General features: G+C 40.2%; 1 protein-coding gene across 1 annotated transcript in view; it reads left to right on the top strand.

Moving 5' to 3' along the window:
* The window catches only part of GALNTL5 (polypeptide N-acetylgalactosaminyltransferase like 5), a 128589-nt gene that overhangs the window by 54842 nt on the left and 52947 nt on the right, over window positions 1–20800 (top strand). The window contains exons 4-6 of the mRNA XM_060155882.1: window positions 6462–6762; window positions 13225–13345; window positions 20544–20710. Coding sequence (XP_060011865.1) covers window positions 6462–6762; window positions 13225–13345; window positions 20544–20710 — 589 coding nt within the window. The remainder of the gene's footprint in view (window positions 1–6461; window positions 6763–13224; window positions 13346–20543; window positions 20711–20800) is intronic.

The following is a 20800-nucleotide window of genomic DNA, read 5'->3' as shown; positions in this document are numbered from 1 at the left end:
GCGTGTGCACATGTGTTAGTGACTACTGGCAGCGTTCTTTTTTGCTTTATTGGATTCTTTTCATTAACTCTCAGGTTTTTTTTTTTTGAATGCATTTAAAATTTTGTTTGCTATACATACAAATCACTGAAATATTTTTTAACAACTTAATTCTGTATTTTTCTAGCATATGAGTTTTAGTGAAGGAAATAATTGAACATGGTTTCCTTCTGAGAATACAGAGTCAAAGAGCCAATCACAGAGCTGCGGGATCTATCTCTGGGTAGGAGAAGTTTTCTGCGTTTTGTGGGAGTGTGGGGAGGGTGTTGGGGGCGGGAGGGGGAGAGATGAGGTGCATATTCCAGAGAACTAATAGGAGCTCTGCTTTAAGAAAATGCAAAATAAGACAACTGATATTAGTAAAATAAGAAATTTGGGGGGGAGGGATATTTTTATAAGTGTTCATATCTAAAGAAAATTTTCCCCCAATTTTCTTTTTTTTTTAATTTGTAAGAAAATTTTTATTTTATAATGGAGTAGAGTTGATTTACGGTGTTGTATTAGTTTCAGGTGTGCAGCAAAGTGATTCAGTTAGACATATGCATGTATCTATTCTTTCCCAAATTTTCTTAGTATGGTAGAATCTTTCTAGAGTATGGATTTATTTTATTTTTCAGTAATAATTCTATCATACGAATTCATGTGTATGTTTTGTATAGTAAACTTGGTGGCCTCCCCTCACCTATTTTCTTCTTTCATTAGTTTCTAATTGCTTTTGGGTTTTGGAGAAAATCAAAACAGATGTCTCTCAAAATTTAGACACTAATAGGAAGATGTGGTGGTAATATGTTAAAACAGCTTCATTCTCTTTTCAGTTCTTTTACTCCATCCATTTCCCCTAGTTAGAACTTATCTTCTTCTCTTACACATTCGATACATTTTCTTTGCATAATTAAATATTTCGTTTTTAGAGTGTTATTCATTCAGTCAATGAGCCTTTATTGTGCAACCAGGATCTTTGTCAGGACGTTAGATCCTGTGTCCTAGGGGAATGCTCCCATACTGATAAACTCTCCCGAATCCAGCTTTATGTCCCCTCCCTTTACCGAGCATCCTCAGGACTCAGCTCAGGCACAGGCCCCTGACTCCAGTGGGTGGTGACGCCTGGGCCCTGGAGTTCTGGGAGAACAGAGGGTGCCTCACACATTCCCGGCCAAGCTATGTTATGACTTTATCCTCGTTACTGACCTGGTGGCCAGGAGCGGACTTGAGAGGTGACCCTGAGGGAGGGCAGGTGTTGCCTTTTGAAACGGAGGCCGCTGTGTTATTTTCAAGGAGAGGAGGAGAGCTAGCCTTTCGTGGAGAGGAGGGGCCATTGCTGTGGGTCCAGAGTGTCCGGTGGGTCTGGGGTTTCCGGCGTGTCTCCACCCATACACTCCCATCCCGAGGCTCGGTCTCCCTCCTTTCCTGGGTTGAACACTAGCCAAGGTGAGAATCAACCTTCCCTTCCCTGCAGCTCAGCTGCCCTCATCAAGCCCTGCTTTCTTGCCCTTTGGTTGTAGGAATGAGTCTTTTTATACCCTGCTAAGGAGGCCCTCGGACTCAGATATTTTGCCTTAAATGGGGGACGAATAACCCTCAGCTCTCCATTACTTTTCTCAGTTGCGTCCACAGCCTCACCTACAACCATCCTGATTCCGTGGTACTTGTGGTGCCCACTCCCTGCCCTCATCTCTCAAATGTGCCAACCAGAACACTCCTTTCCGCCAGGATTCCACCCCAGGCCACCACAGCAAAGTTTTAGTGAGGAAACTGCTTCATTAAGGGGCTATCAGAATACTGCCTTTCCACCAGCAGTGGGTCCTCAGGGAAGTCAGCTAAGGGTGACCCAGCCCCTAAACCCCATTTTAGACCGTTTCCCAGGACCACTCCTACTACCAACTCTTGTAGTTCGAGTTCCCCAGAAAACGGACTCTGAGGTTTGCATGGAAGCACTTTATTGACGTGGGTTTGGCTTTCCAAAGTGAGGGAAATGGGTCAAGCAGAGGAAGAGGTTGGAGTGTGATGTGGTTGAGGGGCCCCTGCCAGTCCCATGGGCAACTCTGGGCCGGAGGGGCCTTCAGAGTCATCCCAAAGTGAGACAAGAGGCTTCCACCCATCGACCAGTCTTTAAGCGTGAGTTCCCTCAGGGAGGGGGAACCTTGGGCAAAGCAGCTTACCTCAGCCAGAGGTCATTCTGGGGCATGGACTTGGCTGTGAGCCTTTGGCAGTAGGGGGAACAGGTGCCCACCACTGCCTAAGGCATTGTGCCCAGGTGTGTTCAGGCCTCTTTCTGGTGGTTTGAGGCCGTGGAGCCGTTATGGCCACTGGGTTCTGTTGAGCAGTATGGGTTTCCTACATGAACAAGAGCAGTAAGAACCACAGTGGATATGCAAGCTTGTTCCTAGGGAAGGGCCAAGGTCAAAACTGTAGAAGCCAGATTCTTCCCTCGAGTCCGAGAAAGGGTAAAAGTGGGAGATGATGCTAAATGTTCCAGTGCCAGGAAGTCACTTGGGAAGAATTGGAGCATGAGAAGGAAAACCCATGCCAGAGGGACCTGGACCCAGGAGGGACCTGGAGAGCATGAGGCTCGTTTCACTGATTACTTTTCCCAGGAGTCAGGACATCAGGGGACTTAAAGGGACAGGGATGGGAGCATCTATGTTCACGTGTTTGCCAGTATTGATGCTGTTTGATTTATTTTCACATTTTGTTTTCATTTTCAATCTTTTTTTAAAATCTTTGCTTCAAAAACGTTTATCAAAGTAATACATACGTATAAAAAATAAAATAAAAACAAAATCTTAAAAGAAAGTCAGCAGGCCCTTCCCAATTCCCACACTGACCCCCACCCCAGTTCAACTCCCTAAAAGCAAGAGACTCTTTAATCTGTTTCTTATGACGGTTACCTTCACATTTTAAATAATATTCTCAGACTTCTCTTTCTTGGTTTATCTATATTATACACCAACTTCATTTGTCTTACATGGCTTCTATGTTTTTTAGCTTATTTTCCAATAAATCTATGTGACTTTTTTTTTTTTTGGTTAATACAGTTATCAGTGGTTACATCTTCATCACTCTATCTATATCATTCCTTAGTTTTTACCATCATAGAGATCATCTACCTGCACTTCCCCACCCCCAAATAATTCATCAAATCTGATATTCTTTGGACCCATCTCCTTTGTGGGGTAGGGGTGCAGCGCCCGGAGCTCAACACCAGCTTCTGTTCCAATCTCTGCTGGTTGCACCCTAAGCCCACTTCACACCTGCTCTCCGAGACTGCTCTGCGTCTCTCCTGGGTTGAATCCACTACCCTGGGTCCTTGTGCTCTTTGTTTATTCTTTGTCTTGTTGGCACTTACAATCCACACATAGTTTCCCAAAAAGGAAGCCAAGGAGTGTAATTTGTTTTTGAAAACATCTTTATTCTACTCTCAAGCTTTATTAAATTTTGACTAGATATAGAAATCTAGCTGGAATATCAGTTAACAGAATTTTGAAGCCATTTCTCTGCAGTTTTTCAGAACCCAACAGTGCTGTTGAGAAATTTGATCTCATTCTGCTTCTCCTTCTCGTATATGTCACCTGTTTCTCCTGCCTCTGGAAGCTTTTAGGATCTTTTTGCATCGACCGCATTGGCCATCCTGTGGGCCCTTTTAGTTCTGGGGGAAATGTTTGTATTATTTATTTGATGCTTTTCTCCTCTTTTCTCTGATCACCTTTTGGAACCCTTTGCACTAGTTGGATGTTAATCGATACTTCGTAGAATGAAATATCACATCTCTCACTTTTTTCCTCTCTCTCATTTATTTGTGCTTCCAGAGTATTCCTTTCATGCTATTTAACAACCTTCTGATGATTTTTAATTTTAGCGATCATGCTTTAAGTTTCAGCAGCCTCTTTTTGTTCTCTAAGTGTTCCTTTTTCAAGCCTGCTTCTCTGGTTTCATAAATGTAATGTCTTCTTAGCTCTCTCTGAACAATCAAAATCAGTGTTTTGATGTTTCGAAAGCTCTCATTTGCTGTTCCCCTCTTCTGGTTCAGTTTGTATTTTCTTTCTTTCTGAAGGCTTCCCTCAAGCACCTCAGCCAGTCCTCGGCGTCTGTACTAGTTTACTAGGGCAACCGCAACGAAGTCCCTTAGACTGGGTGGCTTGAACGATAGACGTTTATTTGCTCACAATTCTGGAACCCAGAAGTACGAGGTCAAGGTGTCGGCAGGGTTGGAGTCTTCTGAAGCCTCTCTCCTTGGCTTGCAGACGGCCAGCTTCTCACTGTGTCCTCAAATGGCCTTTCCTCTGTGCCTGCACCCTTGGTGTTTCTTCCCCTTCTTATAAGGACACCAGTCCTATTGGATCAGGGCCCACCCTAATGACCTCATTTAAACTTCATTACTAAAGACCCCGTCTCCAAATACCGTCACGTTGGGAGTTAGGACTTCAACACATGAGTTTAGGGAGACACAATTCAGTCCATAACAGCATTCCATTCCAGCGGAAAAGTGAGACTGTAACACGCTGTCGGGAACCTCTGGGTGTTGGGCTCAGCCCCTCCCACAGGTGTCCTGTCTTCACAGTGACACGTGGGGGGTCGGCTGCTTTCTTGGGCACCCCATACGCTTCACTGTGTGGGGGGCTTTTCTCTGGGGCCTGTCTTCTCATCACAGAATAATTCTCCCCTCTCCTACCTCAGGTTGAGCAGCCTGGCTGCTGGGATCCTGTGCGTGAAGCGGGAAGGAGTGTCAGGCGACTCCCCTGACCTCAGCCTCAAGCTTCCTTCTGTGGAGGCTGAGCCTCTACAGTCCCATTTCTCCAGAGAAGAAATTGCCAGGCTCTTGTCTGACTTTTCTGTGCAGGGAGGGGTGTCCAGAGCCGACTGATCTGCATGGAAGCATGTGACCTTTTCCAAAGCCTCCCCTCGTGCCCCTGGACAAGCCTGGGCCTCCAAACCCTGAGCTGCCCTGGGGTCTGCTAGACGCGTATCTGTCTCAGAGTCCTCGCTCCACCCACCTGGAGTTGTGACTCCCTCTGTCCTTCCAAGTCATGGTCACACGGCCAATAGTGTGTCTTCCAAACCTGTACTGACATTGCCATGCATTTTTCTCTCTACCACTCTTTTCCCAGGAGAGTTTTCAGCTTTTTTTTGTTCACAGTTGAGTCAGGAGGGAGAGGACACAGACACACGTATTCAATCTATCAACTTTAAAGGAAGCCTCTCAAGACTTTCTTTTTCGATAAATTATGAAATATTTCAAACATTGGAGAAATACAGAGAGGAATGTCAGGAACGCTCTGTGTGCACGTCATCAAGCTTTATCAAACCTCCTCATTTTGCCATATTTGCTTCAGAACTTTTAAAAAGTAAGCATTAAGGGGAATTCCCTGGCGGTCCAGTGGTTACTACTCCTCACTTTCACTGCCGAGGGCCCAGGTTCAATCCCTGGTCGGGGAACTAAGATCCCACAACCCACGACCAAAATAAAAAGCATTAAGGACACAGTCCGAGCTCTTTATCCTACTCCTGACGCCCTCCCACACACAGGTTATCACTATCTCGTATTTTTCCTATATTCGTGTAGACCGTGCACACACATGGTATTTTCCCCTAACATTTGCTACCCTCAATCGTACGCATAAACAATTGCACTGCTTTTCGTGTTTTCCAAATTTATATAGGTAACATCATACCCTACTTGTTTTTTGTGCAACATTATGTTTTTTAGATTTTACGATATTAATCCGTGTTGCTCCAGTAGGTTCATTTCCAACGCTGAATGAACAGCCTCAGTTTATCAGTTCTTCTGTTGAGGGAAACTAGAGTTGTATCTACTTCCTACCACAAACATGACTCCAGTAAATGTTCTTGTACATGTCTCCTGGCGAGAGTCTCTTTGGGGTGTATTTCTAGGGATGGAACTACTTCCACATTCCCTATGTATAGATTCAACCTGCAGAGATTGCAGAGTGGCTGTACCATTTCACAGTCCCATCAGGGGGGTCCGCACTTCTCACTGCCCACTTTCTTTCCACCATGGGATAGTGCATGTTTTTACATTTCTAACAGTCTGATTAGTGTCAAATCAGCTTTTTAAAACAGAGACCTATGCCATCACTCCTAGATGCGTCGAGGAGGTGGAAGGGATGAGAAACCCTTCTTTCACATTGTTTGCTTTAGTTTGATCTCAGGAGTCTGGGTCAATGACTTTAAATGATAGTGTATGTTTTATAAGCACGTTATACATTTTCATGTTAAGAAATCTGATGAATATCAGTTTTAAGAGTTTTTTTAAAGGATACACTTTCTCGTATCAAAGTATATGATAAGCGCTGAATCAAAATAATCCTGTTTTTAAAGCACTGTAAATTGAATTTAAGCCAAGTCGATGATCTCTAAACCATCAAAATAGCTAATACAGCTTCTCTTAAATCCTTCTGGTTTAGGAAATGTTAAAATGGACCTTCAAAAATGCTAGGTTTACAATGAGGAATGTTATAATTCAATGTTTACTCTACGGATCCTTGACACTTGGGATCTGGACAGCCATCTTTAGTATTTATTTTCACCATAATCCTGTGAAGAAGGAGGAGAAGAAGATCCAGGAGAAAGGAAAGCCATTAATTTGGTCCCTTGGGAAGAAATTGCAAACTAAACATGGCTCAGTGCAAATACCAAGACCTTATGTAAGAGTCAAAAGGCCTAATGAAGATGAAACTACAGAACAGAAGTCATTTTTAAAATTAGGTAAGTATTTTGATTTCCTCTGTTATCCATTTTAAGGGGAAAATATACCATAAATTTAATAACTGGGAAGAGTGAGAGAATGTCCTTTTTTAGAGCAATTCAATTTTAAATTATGAAATATTTCTCATATATATTCATATATATCCATACACACACACACACACACACACACACACACACAGAGAAAATAATAAAACAGGCTTGTATGTATTTACCACCTAAATTTAACAATTTTTATGTAGTTTGCTGTATCTGTTTCAGATAGCTTTCTGTGTTTCAAAGAAATAAATTTTAATAGGTACAGTAAAAACTTCACCCCAATTCTTCCTCCTCCTTAGATATCTTCCTCATTTCTTTTATGTATTTTCTTTAAGAAAAATACAGTATGTCTTTTTAAACATAAATTCATTTATTTATTTATTTATTTAGGCTGCGTTGGGTCTTTGTTGCTTGTTGCTGCACGCGGGCTTTCTCTAGTTGTGGCGAGCAGGGGCTACTCTTCATTGTGGTGCACAGGCTTCTCATTGCGGTGGCTTCTCTTGTTGCAGAGCATGAGCTCTAGGCACGTGGGCTTCAGTAGTTGTGCCACGTGGGCTCAGTAGTTGTGGCACGTGGGCTGCAGTAGTTGTGGCTCACGGGCTCTAGAGTGCAGGCTCAGTAGTTGTGGCACACGGGCTTAGTTGCTCTGCGGCATGTGGGATCTTCCCGGACCAGGGCTTGAACCCGTGTCCCCTGCATTGGCAGGTGGATTCTTAACCACTGCGCCACCAGGGAAGACCCATAGTATGTATTTTTAATACATTTGTAGCTATTCTGGAATGAATTGCAATGCCACTATGGGTATTAACATGTAAGTCTTTGTATAAGCATATTTTGTTTCTCTCAGGTAAATACCTAGGTATGGGATGGATGGGTCATATGGTAGCTGTATGCTTAACTGTAAAGAAAATGACAAACCCGTTTCCAAAGGAAGGGTGCCATTTTATATTTCCTTCAGCAGTGGATGAGAATTCCATTTTCTCCAGGTTTGGCCAACACTTGACATGCTCAGATTTTTAGATTTTAACCATTCTAATGGGTGAGTAATGGTATCATTGTGGCCTTAATGTGCATTTCCCCACAACTAAGGATTTTGAACACCTTTTCCTGTGCTTAATGGCCCCACGTACATCTCCTTTTATTAAGTGTCTCTCCAAGTCTTCTGTCCCTTTTTAAATTGGGATGTCTGTCTTCTGATTTCTAAGACTTTTAAAATATGTTCTGGTATCAAATCCTTTGATTTGTGAGTTGCAAATATTTTGCACAAGTCTGTGCCTTGTCTTTTCATTCTCTCTTTTTTTAATTGAGATATAATTGATATATATCATTGTATTCATTTTAGGTGTACAACACAATGCTTTTTATATATGTATATATTGCAAAACGGTTACCACAATAAATTTAATTAACATACATTATCACACATAGTTACCATTTTTTTTCTTGTGATGATAACTTTTTTCTTGTTTTTCTTTTTTTACTGTTAATATACAATTTATTCTTATATTCCAAGAGGAGAATGTTTTCTAATTTCTACAGTTGAAAACAAGATTATTTATAATCACATAATTCACCATTATTATTCATTACATTTTCTTTGGAAAGGATAAAAGTTATCTCAGTACTTCAAGAGATAACTTAAGGTATACTCTCTTAGCAACTTGCAAGTATATAAAACAGTGTGCTGACTAGAGTCACCATGCCGGGCATCTTCATTCTCCTCTGAGTGGTTTCATTCAAGAAGCAAGATTTTAAATTTCTGTGGTCAATTTATCACATTTTCTTGTGTGGTTTATGTTTTTTATGTTTTATCTAAGAAATCTTTGCCTACCTCAAGTTCACAAATATTTCCTTCTATCTTTTTTTTTTAATAGAAATTTTAAAATTTTAGGTTTTACATTAACTCCGTTTTGAATTAATTTCTGTGATGCTGTGAGGTGAGGATCATAGTTCATTTTTCCATATGGATCCAACACCATTTGTTGAAAAACTTTCCTTTTGCCATCTTGGTCCCTTTATCAAAAATCAATTGGCCAGGGCTTCCCTGGTGGCACACCGGTTAAGAATCCGCCTGCCAATGCAGGGGACATACATTCGAACCCTGGTCCGGGAAGATCCCACATGCTGCGGAGTAATTAAGCCGTGTGCCACGGCTACTGCGCCTGCACTCTAGAGCCCGTGAGCCACAACTACTGCACCTGCGTGCCACAACTACTGAAGCCCGTGCGCCTAGAGCCCATGCTCCGCAAAAAGAGAAGCCACCACAATGAGAAGTCCGCGCACCGCAACCAAGAGTAGCCCCCGCTCACCCCAACTAGAGAAAGCCCATGCACAGCAACGAAGACCCAATGCAGCCTAAAATAAATAAATTTATTTTTAAAAAATCAATTGGCCATTTTTGTTGGATCTGTTTCTGAACTCTATTCTCATTCTTTTTAGAAATTGTTTTGGTTACTGTAGGTCTTTTGCTTGTCCGTACATATTTTAGAAACAGCTTGTCAATTTCTCCAAAAAGCCTGCTGGTATTTTGAATGGAATTGAATTGAGTCTATAGATCAGTCTGGGGAGAATTAATATCTTAATAATATTGCTTTACCTGCATCCCACATATTTTAATATGTTGAATTTTCATTTTCATTCCATTCTATGTATTTTTATATTCCCTTTGAGACTTTCTTCTTGGATTATTTGGAAATAGATTGTTTAATTTCCAAGTGTTTTGAATAATGTTCTGTCTTTCTATGATTGACATCCAGTTTGATTCCGCCTTAGTCACAAAATATACGCTATGATTCCGATTCTTTTAGGGTTTTTTTGAGGTTTGTTTTATGATCCAGGATATGGCCTATCTTGGTGAATGCTCCATGGATACTTTGAAAAAAAATGTGTATTCCAGTATTGTTAGGGGAAGTGTTTTATGTATATGTAATCTCAGTCATATCCGGTTGGTTGATTGCATTGTTCAATTCTTATGTGTCTTTGCTGAGTTTTTGGCTAGTAGTTCTGACAACTGCTAAGAGTGGGTATTGAAGAGCTCAATTATAATCATGGGTCTGTCTGTTTCTCCTTTCAACCCTATGCGTTTTTGTTTCATGTATTTTGAGACTGTTTTTTGGTATGTTTCTATTTAGGATCATCATATATTACTGGTAGGCTGATCTTTTATCAGTATATACTGTCTCTCTTTGTCTCTAGTAATTTTCTTTGTTCTAAAGTCTATTTTATCTGATATTAATGTAGTTAGTCCTGCTTTTAAAATTATTTGCAAGATGTATCTTTTTCTATCCTTTTACTTTCAATCCACCTACATCACATCGAGGGGAGTTTCTTATAGACAGCATATTGTTAGAACATTTTTTTTTTTTTTTTTTTTGCGGTACACGGGCCTCTCACTGTTGTGGCCTCTCCGGTTGCGGAGCACAGGCTCCGGACACGCAGCCTCAGCGGCCATGGCTCACGGGCCCAGCCGCTCCACGGCATGTGGGATCTTCCCAGACCGGGGCACGAACCCGTGTCCCCCGCATTGGCAGGTGGACTCTCAACCACTGCACCACCAGCAAAGCCCAGAGCGTATTTTTTTAATGCACTCTGACAGTCTATGTCTTTAACTGATATATTTAGATCATTTGCATTTAATATAATTTTTCATACGTTAAGGTTTAAGTCAGCCATTTTATTATTTTTTTGTTTGCTTCTTCCATTTCTCATTCTTCTGTTCTCTTTTCTTACCTTATTGTGAGTTACCTGAACATGTTTCAGAATCCCATCTTGATTTACTTCCAGTATTCTTTTTTTTTTTTCCAGTATTCTTTTAATGTATTGCTTCGTGTAGCTCTGTTCGTGGTTGCTCTAGGTATTAACATGATACGTATGTAACTCACTGAGGTCTCCTTGAATCAGTGTTTTGCCGCTTCCAGTAAAGCGTAAAAAGCAAAGTCCATTAGCATCCTCCATTTTAAAATACGATTGTCTTCAGCATTTCCTCCGTGTACACCAAATTCGTGAACTTTTCTGCTATTATTTTTTAAGAGTGCTTTTTCATTCCTCACTCTCCTATCCTTCTGAGACTCCAATAATATGAATATTAGCTCTTTTGTTGTTAGCTCACAGGTCCCTGAGACTCTCTTCACTTTTTTTTTAGTCTATTTTCTCCATTGCTCAGAGTAGGTGGATTCTGTTATCACTATTCTACTTAATATTAAGCCCATCTAGCGAGTTTTTATTAGATTACTTTTAGTTCTATAATTTCCATTTGGTTCTTTTTTATAACTTCTATTTCTTTGCTAAGATTTCCCCTTTTTCTGTTTCTGAGCATTTTTATGATGGCTGCTTTAGGATCTGAGATCATTCTGACCTCTGATTCATCTTGGCATTGACATCTGTCAATTGTCTTTTCCTATTCAATTTGAGATCTCCCTGGTTCTTTGTACGACAGATTTTTGATTGTATCCTGGGCATTTTGGAGATTATGAAACTCTGGGTCCTGTTTAAGCTTCTTTGTTAGGCCGACCTCTGTTAAGATGCAGCACAAGGGCCAGGTGGGTGGGTGTGTTTGCTTCCTGCTGAGCCTGCCGACTCCACCCTGGCAACCGTGGAGCGTGGGCACTGCCACGCTGTGGATGGTGGAGGGGACGTTCAGCAGCCCCGTTGGGGAAATGGGGTGCTGACTTGCATGACATTGTTGTCTCTGAGTTCAGCTCCCCAGTGGGCCTCCCTGATGCCAGGGTCAGGAGATGGGGTAAGCAGAGTATCAACTATCCTGCTTTGCACAACCTGCTGCCATTGAGGGTGGAGGTTCAGCTCTCCCCGGACCCCCATGGATATAGGGGCAGTGGGTACATGGCGTAGTGACTAGCCTCACCTTGCACCACGTCGTTAAGCCTTGCTGCTGCCAGGTGGGACTGGAGGCTCAGCACGCCACTGACAAGACACTACCTTAGAGAGAATCAGAGCACCACCTGCTTCTACCAGGCAGGCTTCTGGAAGACCAGCTCCCTGCTCAGCCCACCCACACCAGCCAGACAGGTAATCAGAACACTGCCTTCTTCTGCCGGGAAGGGGGATGGAAGGCTAGGTTATGCTCAGGGGAGAGGAGCACAGCCCCTTGTTCCCTTGGAGTAGAGGTGGATGCGCTCCTTGCTCTCCCCACTGGAGCCAACAGGGGGCGGTGTGGTTCTCCCGTTGGTGCTTGATTGGACTAGAGTGGGTGCTGCCAGAGGGTTTCTGTGGTTAGTTGTCCTTTTTCCTGGCCCTGTGGCTGGAGGAACAGGCGTATCCTGGCGCTTGTTTTGTCTGTGCCCATTAGTGGTTCCACCTGCAGCCTTCGACAGCCCCCTGTCTGGGATTTACGGGAGGCAACAAAGAAATCAGGAGCCCACCGTGTCCTTGCCCCTGTCCTGAGGCTCCCAGGCAACCTGCCTCCTTATACGCGCCTTTCAGAGCCAAGGAGTTTTTAGGTATAAGAAAGAGGGCCGAGGGGAAATGGGGTCACTTTTTGATGGGAGTCCTCTTTATATCCAGTATAGAATTTATACCAGTTTTGGAAAACACCCTTTGGGCATTGGAAAAGAAAGATTATTCTCTCAAGAACAAAGCACAACATAAAATCTACTAAGGAAACTTAACTAATTACGTTATTCAAGTTTCTAACTTTTTGTCTGATTCAGAGTTGTTCTGAAAAACTTCCATTACCGTTCGTTTGTGGCAACATATATTGATATTTCGAACAATTTTTCTTTAAGTATTTTGTTGCAGCGTTATTTGATGTCTACAAGCTCATTACTATTAAACCTTTACTGTGACTTATTGTGAGTATCAAATGACCTTCTGGATTGTCCTTCCCGTGAATTCTATGCTTTAAAAATGATTTTGACTCCTGTAGTCTTTGACCGTTCTCTCGCTTTTAACCATGTTAGTTCATCTTATTTATCGTTTATGGTTACATTTCGTTTTTTATTACCATCTAAGAGTTTTTTATCTTTTAACGGGAAATCTATGCCAACTTCATTTATTGCTATGACTGATAGGTTTGGGTTGTCCTCTGTCATCTTGTATTATTCTCTCAAACAGAGTTTTGGGAGAGGGGCTTCAGCTGCCATTCTCCCACCTTCCCTAGATCCCTCAGTTAATATAATTTCACACGACAGTTGCAAATCATGATGGGACCAAGGAGGCTGAGCACTTCCTTCTCTGGAGAAACTGAATGACTCTAGAGTAGCTTGTTGTTCATACTTTGCTAAGGAATCTGCTTTGATTTCTGTGAATACTTTGATTTTAACCTTGTCATCTGGGAGTAGTTTCGGTTCCAGGGAAACTACTCTGACATGTTATAAAAGGAGTGAATTCAGGATATAGTTGTTATTGTCCTTTATCAACGTGATGATAGTAAACCTATACTTATGTGACTAATACCTTTTCTTGCAGGTAAGGATTTTAAGTATTTGGACCCAGAACTTATTCATGGATATTCAAAATATGGATTTAATTCCATTATCAGTAAAAACTTGGGCAACTACAGAGACGTACCAGACACCAGGAATAAAATGTATGTTCCTCCTGATATATTTTTTTACATATTACATAGTTTCAGATATACAACATAATGATTTGATATTTGTATATGTTGCAAAATGATCATCACAGTAAGTCTAGTTAACATCGGTCCCTATACATAGATATAAAAAAGATTTTTTTCTTGTGATGAGAACTTTTAAGATCTTTCTTAGTAACTTTCAAATATACAATACAGTATTATTAACTACAGCCACCATGCTATACATTACATCCCTGCGACATTTATTTTATAACTGGAAGTTTGTACCTTTTGACCTCCTTCACCCGTTTCACCCACTCCCTGCCTCTGGTGACCACCAATCTGTTCTCTATATCTTGAGCTTTTTTTTTTTTTTTTTTTTTTTGCGGGGGGAGCGGATTGTGTTTTGTTTGTTTGAGATTCTACATGTAAGTGAGAGCATATGGTATTTGTCTTTCTCTGACTTGTTTCACTAGCATAATGCCCTCAAGATCCATTCATGTTATTGCAAATGGCAATTCAGCCTTTTTTATGGCTGAATTATATATATAGATATAGATGTAGATATATAACATATAGTATAGCTATATAGATATATATTACCTTTTCTTTATTCATCCACCCATGGACACTTAGGTTGCTCCCATGTCTTGGCTTGTAAATAATGCTGTAATGAACAGGGGGGTGCATGTATCTTTTTGAGTTAGTGCTTTTGTTTTCTTCAGGTAAATACCCAGAATTGGAATTGCTGGGTCATATGGCAGTTCTATTTTTAATTTTTTGAGGAACTTCCATACTGGTTTTCCATAGTGGCTGCACCAATTTACATTCCTACCAAAGGCACACAAGGGTTCCCTTTTCTCCACATCCTCACCAACTCTTGTTACTTCTTGTCTTTTTGATAAGAGCCATTCAAACTGGTGTGAATTGATATCTTATTGTGGTTTTGATATGCATTTCCCTGATGATTAGTGATGCTGAGCATCTTTTCATGTGCCTGTTGCCCATCTGTATGTCTTCTTTGGAAAAAATGTCTATTCAGATCTTCTGCCCATTTTTTAATCAGATTGGTTTGTTTTTTTCAATATTGAGTTGTATGAGTTCTTTACATATGTTAGGTATTAACCCCTTATCAGATATATGATTTGCAAATATTTTCTCCCATTCAGTAGGTTGCCTTTTCATTTTGTTGAAGGTTTCCTTTGCTGTGCAGAAGCTTTATAGTTTGATGTAGTCCCACTTATTTATTTTTGCTTTTGTTGCCTTTGCTTTTGGTGTCAGATCCAAATAAATCAAGACTGATGTTAAGGAGCTTACTGCCTATCTTTTCTTCCAGGAGTTTTATGGTTTTAGGTCTTATATTTGTTTAATTCATTTCTAGTTAAGTTGAGGGTATGGTGTAAGATAGAGGTCCAGTTTCATTTTTTTGCATGCAGCTGTTCAGTTTTTCCAACACCATTTATTAAAGAGACTGTTATTTCCCCATCATATATTCTTGGCTCCTGTGTCGTAAATTAATTGACCATATATGTGTGGGTTTATTTCTGGGCTTTCTACTCTGCTCCATTGATCTATGTGTCTTTTTATGCCAGTACCATACTGTTTTTATTACAATAGCTTTGTAATATAGTTTGAAATCAGGGAGCGTGAGTCCTCCAGCTTTGTTCTTCTTTCTCAAGATTGCTTTGGCTATTTGGGGTCTTTTGTAATTCCACACAAATTCTAGGATTGTTTGTTCTATTTCTGTGAAAAATGCCATTGTAATTTTGATAGGGATTGCATTGAACCTATAGATTGCTTTAGGAAATATGGACTTTTTTTTTTTTTTTTGCGGTACACGGGCCTCTCACTGTTGTGGCCTCTCCCGTTGCGGAGCACAGGCTCCGGACGCGCAGGCTCAGCGGCCATGGCTCACGGGCCCAGCTGCTCCGCAGCATGTAGGATCCTCCCAGACCAGGGCACGAACCTGTGCCCCCTGCATCGCAGGCGGACTCTCAACCACTGCGTCACCAGGGAAGCCCTCCATTTCAGTTTTGCCTTACTTTAAAATTCATATTATTTTCACTGAACTAGAGAAATACTTGATACAAATCTTTGAAGAATAGATTTTTTGTTGATTGGTTTTCCAATTACATTTATTTCTCAACTTTTAAATTTTGAAATAATTTCAGACTTACAAAATTGTTGCAAAAATATTTCATAGAATTCCTGCCTAGCATTTTCTTAGATTCCCCAAATGTTAACATCGTCCATACCCTCAGAACCAGAACAATAAACAAAACCAGCAAATTAACAATACAATACCATTAGCGAATGTACAGACGGTATTCAAGTTTTTACACTTAACCCACTAGCGTCCTCTTTCTGGAAGGATCTAACCCAGGACTACAGACTGTGTGCAGGGTTCCTGTCCCCTGAGTTTCCTTTCATCTGAAACTGTTCCTAAGTCTTTATCTTCCACGACTGTGACAGTTGTAGAGATCTAACCATTTATTTTGTAAAATGCTCCTCAATTTGAGTTTGATGTTTCCTTGTGATCAAATCCGGGTCATGCATTTTTGATAGGAATACCATGGAAGGAATGTCATATCCTTCTCAGCACATTGTATTAAAAGGCACACGATGTCTCTTTGTCCCATTACTGGTGAAGTGATTGTGGTGAAGTTAATTTGATCACTTGATTAAAACGACTGTCAGATTTTCTGCACAGTAAAATTACCATTTATCCTCTTGTAATTAATAAAGGTGCAGATTTCTTTTAAATGTTAATTGTGAAAAACCTGGAAAATATAAAAAAGCATAAAAAGGGAAACTAAAAACACACATGATCCTAGGGATTTTTCTTCTGTCTTAATGCATAAGGTGTCACCTAACTATTTTCCCCCCACTTGACACAGAGAGATCATCACTGTCAGGATGTTAGTGTATATCCTTCCAGAATTTATAGACACATACACGTATTTATAAGTAGACAGTAAGCATACAATATAATCATATCGTTTTAATGAAAATGGGCTTTACTTTTTATATTTTATAATGTGTTTTTTTTTAACTTAACAACATATTGTGGAGAACTTTTTCAAAGTTACACATAACTATATTTATTTATTAATTAAACTATATTTATTAAACTATATTTATTATATAGTTATTTATTAAACTATTTTAATAAATATTAAATAATTAAACTATATTTATTTAAACTAAATTTAAATAATTAAACTATATTTATTTAAACTATATTTATTAAACTATATTTATTACACATAAAATTTGCCTCATTCATTTTAACACTTGAGAGCAGTTATCCATTGTATAAATATACAGTTTCCCCATTAATAGAAATCCTGGTTGTTTTTAATTTTTCAACTTTTCAAAAATGATGTAATAAACACTCTTGTACACATATCTTTATGCCCTCATGTTAGTATATATGGAGTAAAGATTTCTGGAATGAGATTGCTCAGCAATAGGCTCATTTTTCTTCTCTAGAATTTTATATAAATAAAATTTACGCAGCATAATTATTTTGAAATTTAGCCATGTTGTCGCAAGGAGTTCCTTTTTATTGCTGAGTAGCGCTGTACTGTACGGATGTACTACAATTTGTTTATCCATTCATCTGTTGATAGGACAGATTGTTTCCGGTTTTTGTCTATTACAAATAAAGTTGGTATGAATATTCTTAAGACAAGTTTTGCATAACAGATGTTCTTTTTTCTCTTATGTAAATATTTTGCAAGTGGAATGGCTAGATCTTAGGGTGTACGTTTAATTTTTAAAGAAACTGCCATTTTCCTAAAGTAGTTGTACTATCTTACATTCCCATCAGCAATGAATGAGATTTCCAATTCCTCCACATCTTTGTCAACACTTGGTATGGCCAGTATTTTGAATTTTAGCCATTCTAATAGATGTGTACTTGGATCTCATTGTGGTTTAATTGGCATTTTCGTGATGTCTAATGATTTTGAGATCTATTTATGTGTTTATTTGCTATCTGTGTATCTTCTTTATTGAAGTTAAATTTTGCCCATTTTAAAATTGGATTGTTTTCTTATTACTGAGTTTTGAGAATTTTTTAGTATATTTTGGTATAAAATCTTTATCGTATTGATGATTACATGTATTTTTTCCTAGTCTATGGCTTGTTTTTTCATTCTCTTAACCGTGCCTTTGGAAAAGCAGAAGTTTTTAATTTTGATGGAGTTCAATTGTTTAATTTTATTCTTTTTTTTTTTTTGCGGTACGCGAGCCTCTCACTGCTGTGGCCTCTCCCGTTGCGGAGCACAGGCTCTGGACGCACAGGCTCAGTGGCCATGGCTCACGGGCCCAGCCGCTCCGCGGTATGTGGGATCTTCCTGGACCGGGGCACGAACCCGTGTCCCCTGCATCGGCAGGTGGACTCTCAACCACTGCACCACCAGGGAAGCGCTATTCTATTTTTTAATTTACTTTTGCCTAGCCCAAGATCACAAAGATTTCTCTGTTGGATTTTCTATGTAGATGGGCATGACCTATGCACTTTTACTTCTTCCTTTCTAGTCTGCGTGCTTTTCTTTTTCTTATTGCACTGGCTAAAACCTCTAATACAATGTTGAACAGAAGAGGTGAAATTGGGCAGCCTTGCTGTGCTCTTGCTCTTAACACTCAGCTTTTCATCAGTGAGTATGATGTTATCTTTAGGCTTTTCATAGATGTTCTTTTTCAGGTTTAGGAAGTTCCCTTCTATTCCTAGTTTGCTGAGAATTTTTTTCACTAGGCGGCTGTTGAATTGTGTCACATCCTTTTCTGTGTATTGAGATGTGTGTATCTTTAGTTTGTGAAGATGGTAAATTATGTTGATTTTCTAATGTTAAACAGAGGTTATATTTATGGGCTATTCCCCACTTGGTCATGATGCATTATCCTTTTTATATATTATTGAATTTGATTTGCTGAAATTTTGTTTGGAATTTTATATCAGTGTTCGTGAGGGCTATGAATTTGTATCTGTCCTGACTGTCCTTGTCTGGTTTTGTTATAGAGTAACGTTGGCCTTGTAGAATGAATTGTGAATTATTCTTTTAGCATTTAATTTTTTTTATTTTTGGCTTCATTGGGTCTTCGTTGCTGCACGTGGGCTTTCTCTAGTTGCGGTGAGCAGGGGCTACTCTTCGTTGCGGTGCGCAGCCTTCTCATTGCTGTGGCTTCTTTTGTTGCGGAGCACGGGCTCTAGGTGCGCGGGCTTCAGTAGTTGTGGCCCGCGGGCTCAGTAGTTGTGGCTCACAGGCTCTAGAGCACAGGCTTGGTAGTTGTGGCGTGCGGGCTTAGTTGCTCTGCGGCATGTGGGATCTTCCCGGACCAGGGCTTGAGCCCATGTCCCCTGCATTGGCAGGCAGATTCTCAGCCACTGTGCCACCAGGGAAGCCCCTATCAATTAATTTTAGAGAAACCCATACACATGAGGCTTCTCTTAGGGGTGTAACCACGTGTGACGTGGTTTCAGCCTCCTTCAATATCATTGTCCCATTCCTCCGAAGGGACTCAGTTTATAGTTTTCTGAAAATGACATACCCAGGACTGAATGTAATCCTAGAGATTGATCTGAGTAGCCTGAGTTCACCCTGGACCACCGTCTCTCTCTAGTTGGAGGCATCCTCTCTGTCTCTGTGTCTCATCTACTTGCTCTTTGGTCACACAGTGATCCTACTGGAATGCAAGCCTTTTAATCCTATCTGTTTCTGTGAGGCGACATTTTCCCACCTGACGTTTTAGGTCACGTACAGCCCACAGCACTCGCCCCCTTTTCCCATCCTCTTAGGTCTTTTCTTGGTTCTGTCATCTCATATTCTCATTCCTTGAAGCACGAGTCCATTTCCACCCAGTAAGCATGCCTTCTATATCTTCATCTACTCTTGGATGAAAATGTTAACCAGCACAAGGTCTTCTTCTTCCAAGGTGACATCAATCCATAAATATCCTGAAAATCTGTCCAGGATCCCTGTGGGACTGCCTGCCCAGCACGTCCTTCCCTGGGGTTTCCTACCCACTGCCCCCTTTTCACACGGCGGCAGTGCGTAGAGTGACTTTCTATTTTGACCCCACTATCTGGCCATGATGGGCACCTAAGCCAAACTGAGCCAGTGAATCCTGTCCTGTGAATTTTGGGGAAGGGGGAAGTCTTACAGTTTCTCCTTGGATGCTGGACTGTAGGACACTCTGACGTCAGCCGTATTTCCCATTCTGTGGGGTAAAGGAGGGAAAACAAGCCAGGTTGCAGAGAGAGAATAAGAGTCATGTAATGAGCCTTGTAGAATACTGACTGCAAGGCACTGACCTGAGCATTTTACATATATTAATTCATTGAAACTTCACAACCTATGAGGTAGGTTGATGTAGTTATTGTTATCATTATAATTATTCCCAGATGTAAAGACAAGAACAGAAATGGAGCATGTCCAGGTGGCTTTCAAGCCTCTGGTTAGAATTGCTCTTGGAGGCTCCAGGTTCCTGCCTGTTGGCTAGGTCCTGTGGGACATTTGGGTCCTTTTACAGTGAATCTCTTTCTTACGCTTAAGCTAGTTCCAGTGGGTTTGTCATTTACAACCAAAATATTTCAAAACACAACCAAATAATATAGCAATCCAAACAATACTTAACAGCTAAAAACGAATATTACTAGAATTCAGGGTCTATTCTTCTCTCAAGTGCACAAAAAAATAGTAAAACATTTTTTGTCAAAGCCTTGGAAGAAATCTAATTACACCATATCTGTTACATTTCTTTGTTGCAATAGACTACACAAATGTAAGAACAGCACATAGGTTTTCTTTGAAGATAGAACAGTAAAGTTAATTTGAAACTTTCAGTGCATATAAGCTTATTAATTCGTTTTTATGATAGAAACCAAAATATAGGAATAATTTGTGTTTATACTATGTTCAAAACAGAACTAATATTATCAAAGCAGAGTCTCAGGAAAAAGCAATTATTACTGGCATTAAGAAGGGAGGAATGATTTAGAAAATATTAGAACAACATAAAAAGTTTAAAGAAATTTTTGTATCTTAATTTTTGTATTTTAAATGTACTGTCACCTTACTATCATAATCATTGATTAAAGGAATAAAGAGGAAAAAATATGAATAAAGAAAGGTGTTTGAATGAGTCCTCAAAACATCTAAGGCTTTTAGATGAATCGTTTTCTTCCTCTTGCTTATGCCTGCAGGTGTCATAAAAAACGGTACCCATCCAACCTACCTACTGCCAGCATTGTCATTTGTTTCCACAATGAAGAATTTAATGCCTTGTTTCGGACAGTGTCCAGTGTCATGACTCTCACTCCACAGCATATCCTTGAAGAAATTATTTTGGTAGATGACATGAGTGAATTTGGTAAGACAGGACGCTAATCATCTATCTAACCTACTTTGAAGGCAGCGCTATCTCTGTGGCACTTGAGTTATTTTATACAAAGAACATTTT

This window comes from Lagenorhynchus albirostris, chromosome 8 (genome assembly GCF_949774975.1).
Source record: "Lagenorhynchus albirostris chromosome 8, mLagAlb1.1, whole genome shotgun sequence".
Taxonomy (NCBI): domain Eukaryota; kingdom Metazoa; phylum Chordata; class Mammalia; order Artiodactyla; family Delphinidae; genus Lagenorhynchus; species Lagenorhynchus albirostris.
Note: the sequence above shows the minus strand (reverse complement) of the source record. Positions and strands in the feature narration are given on the sequence as shown.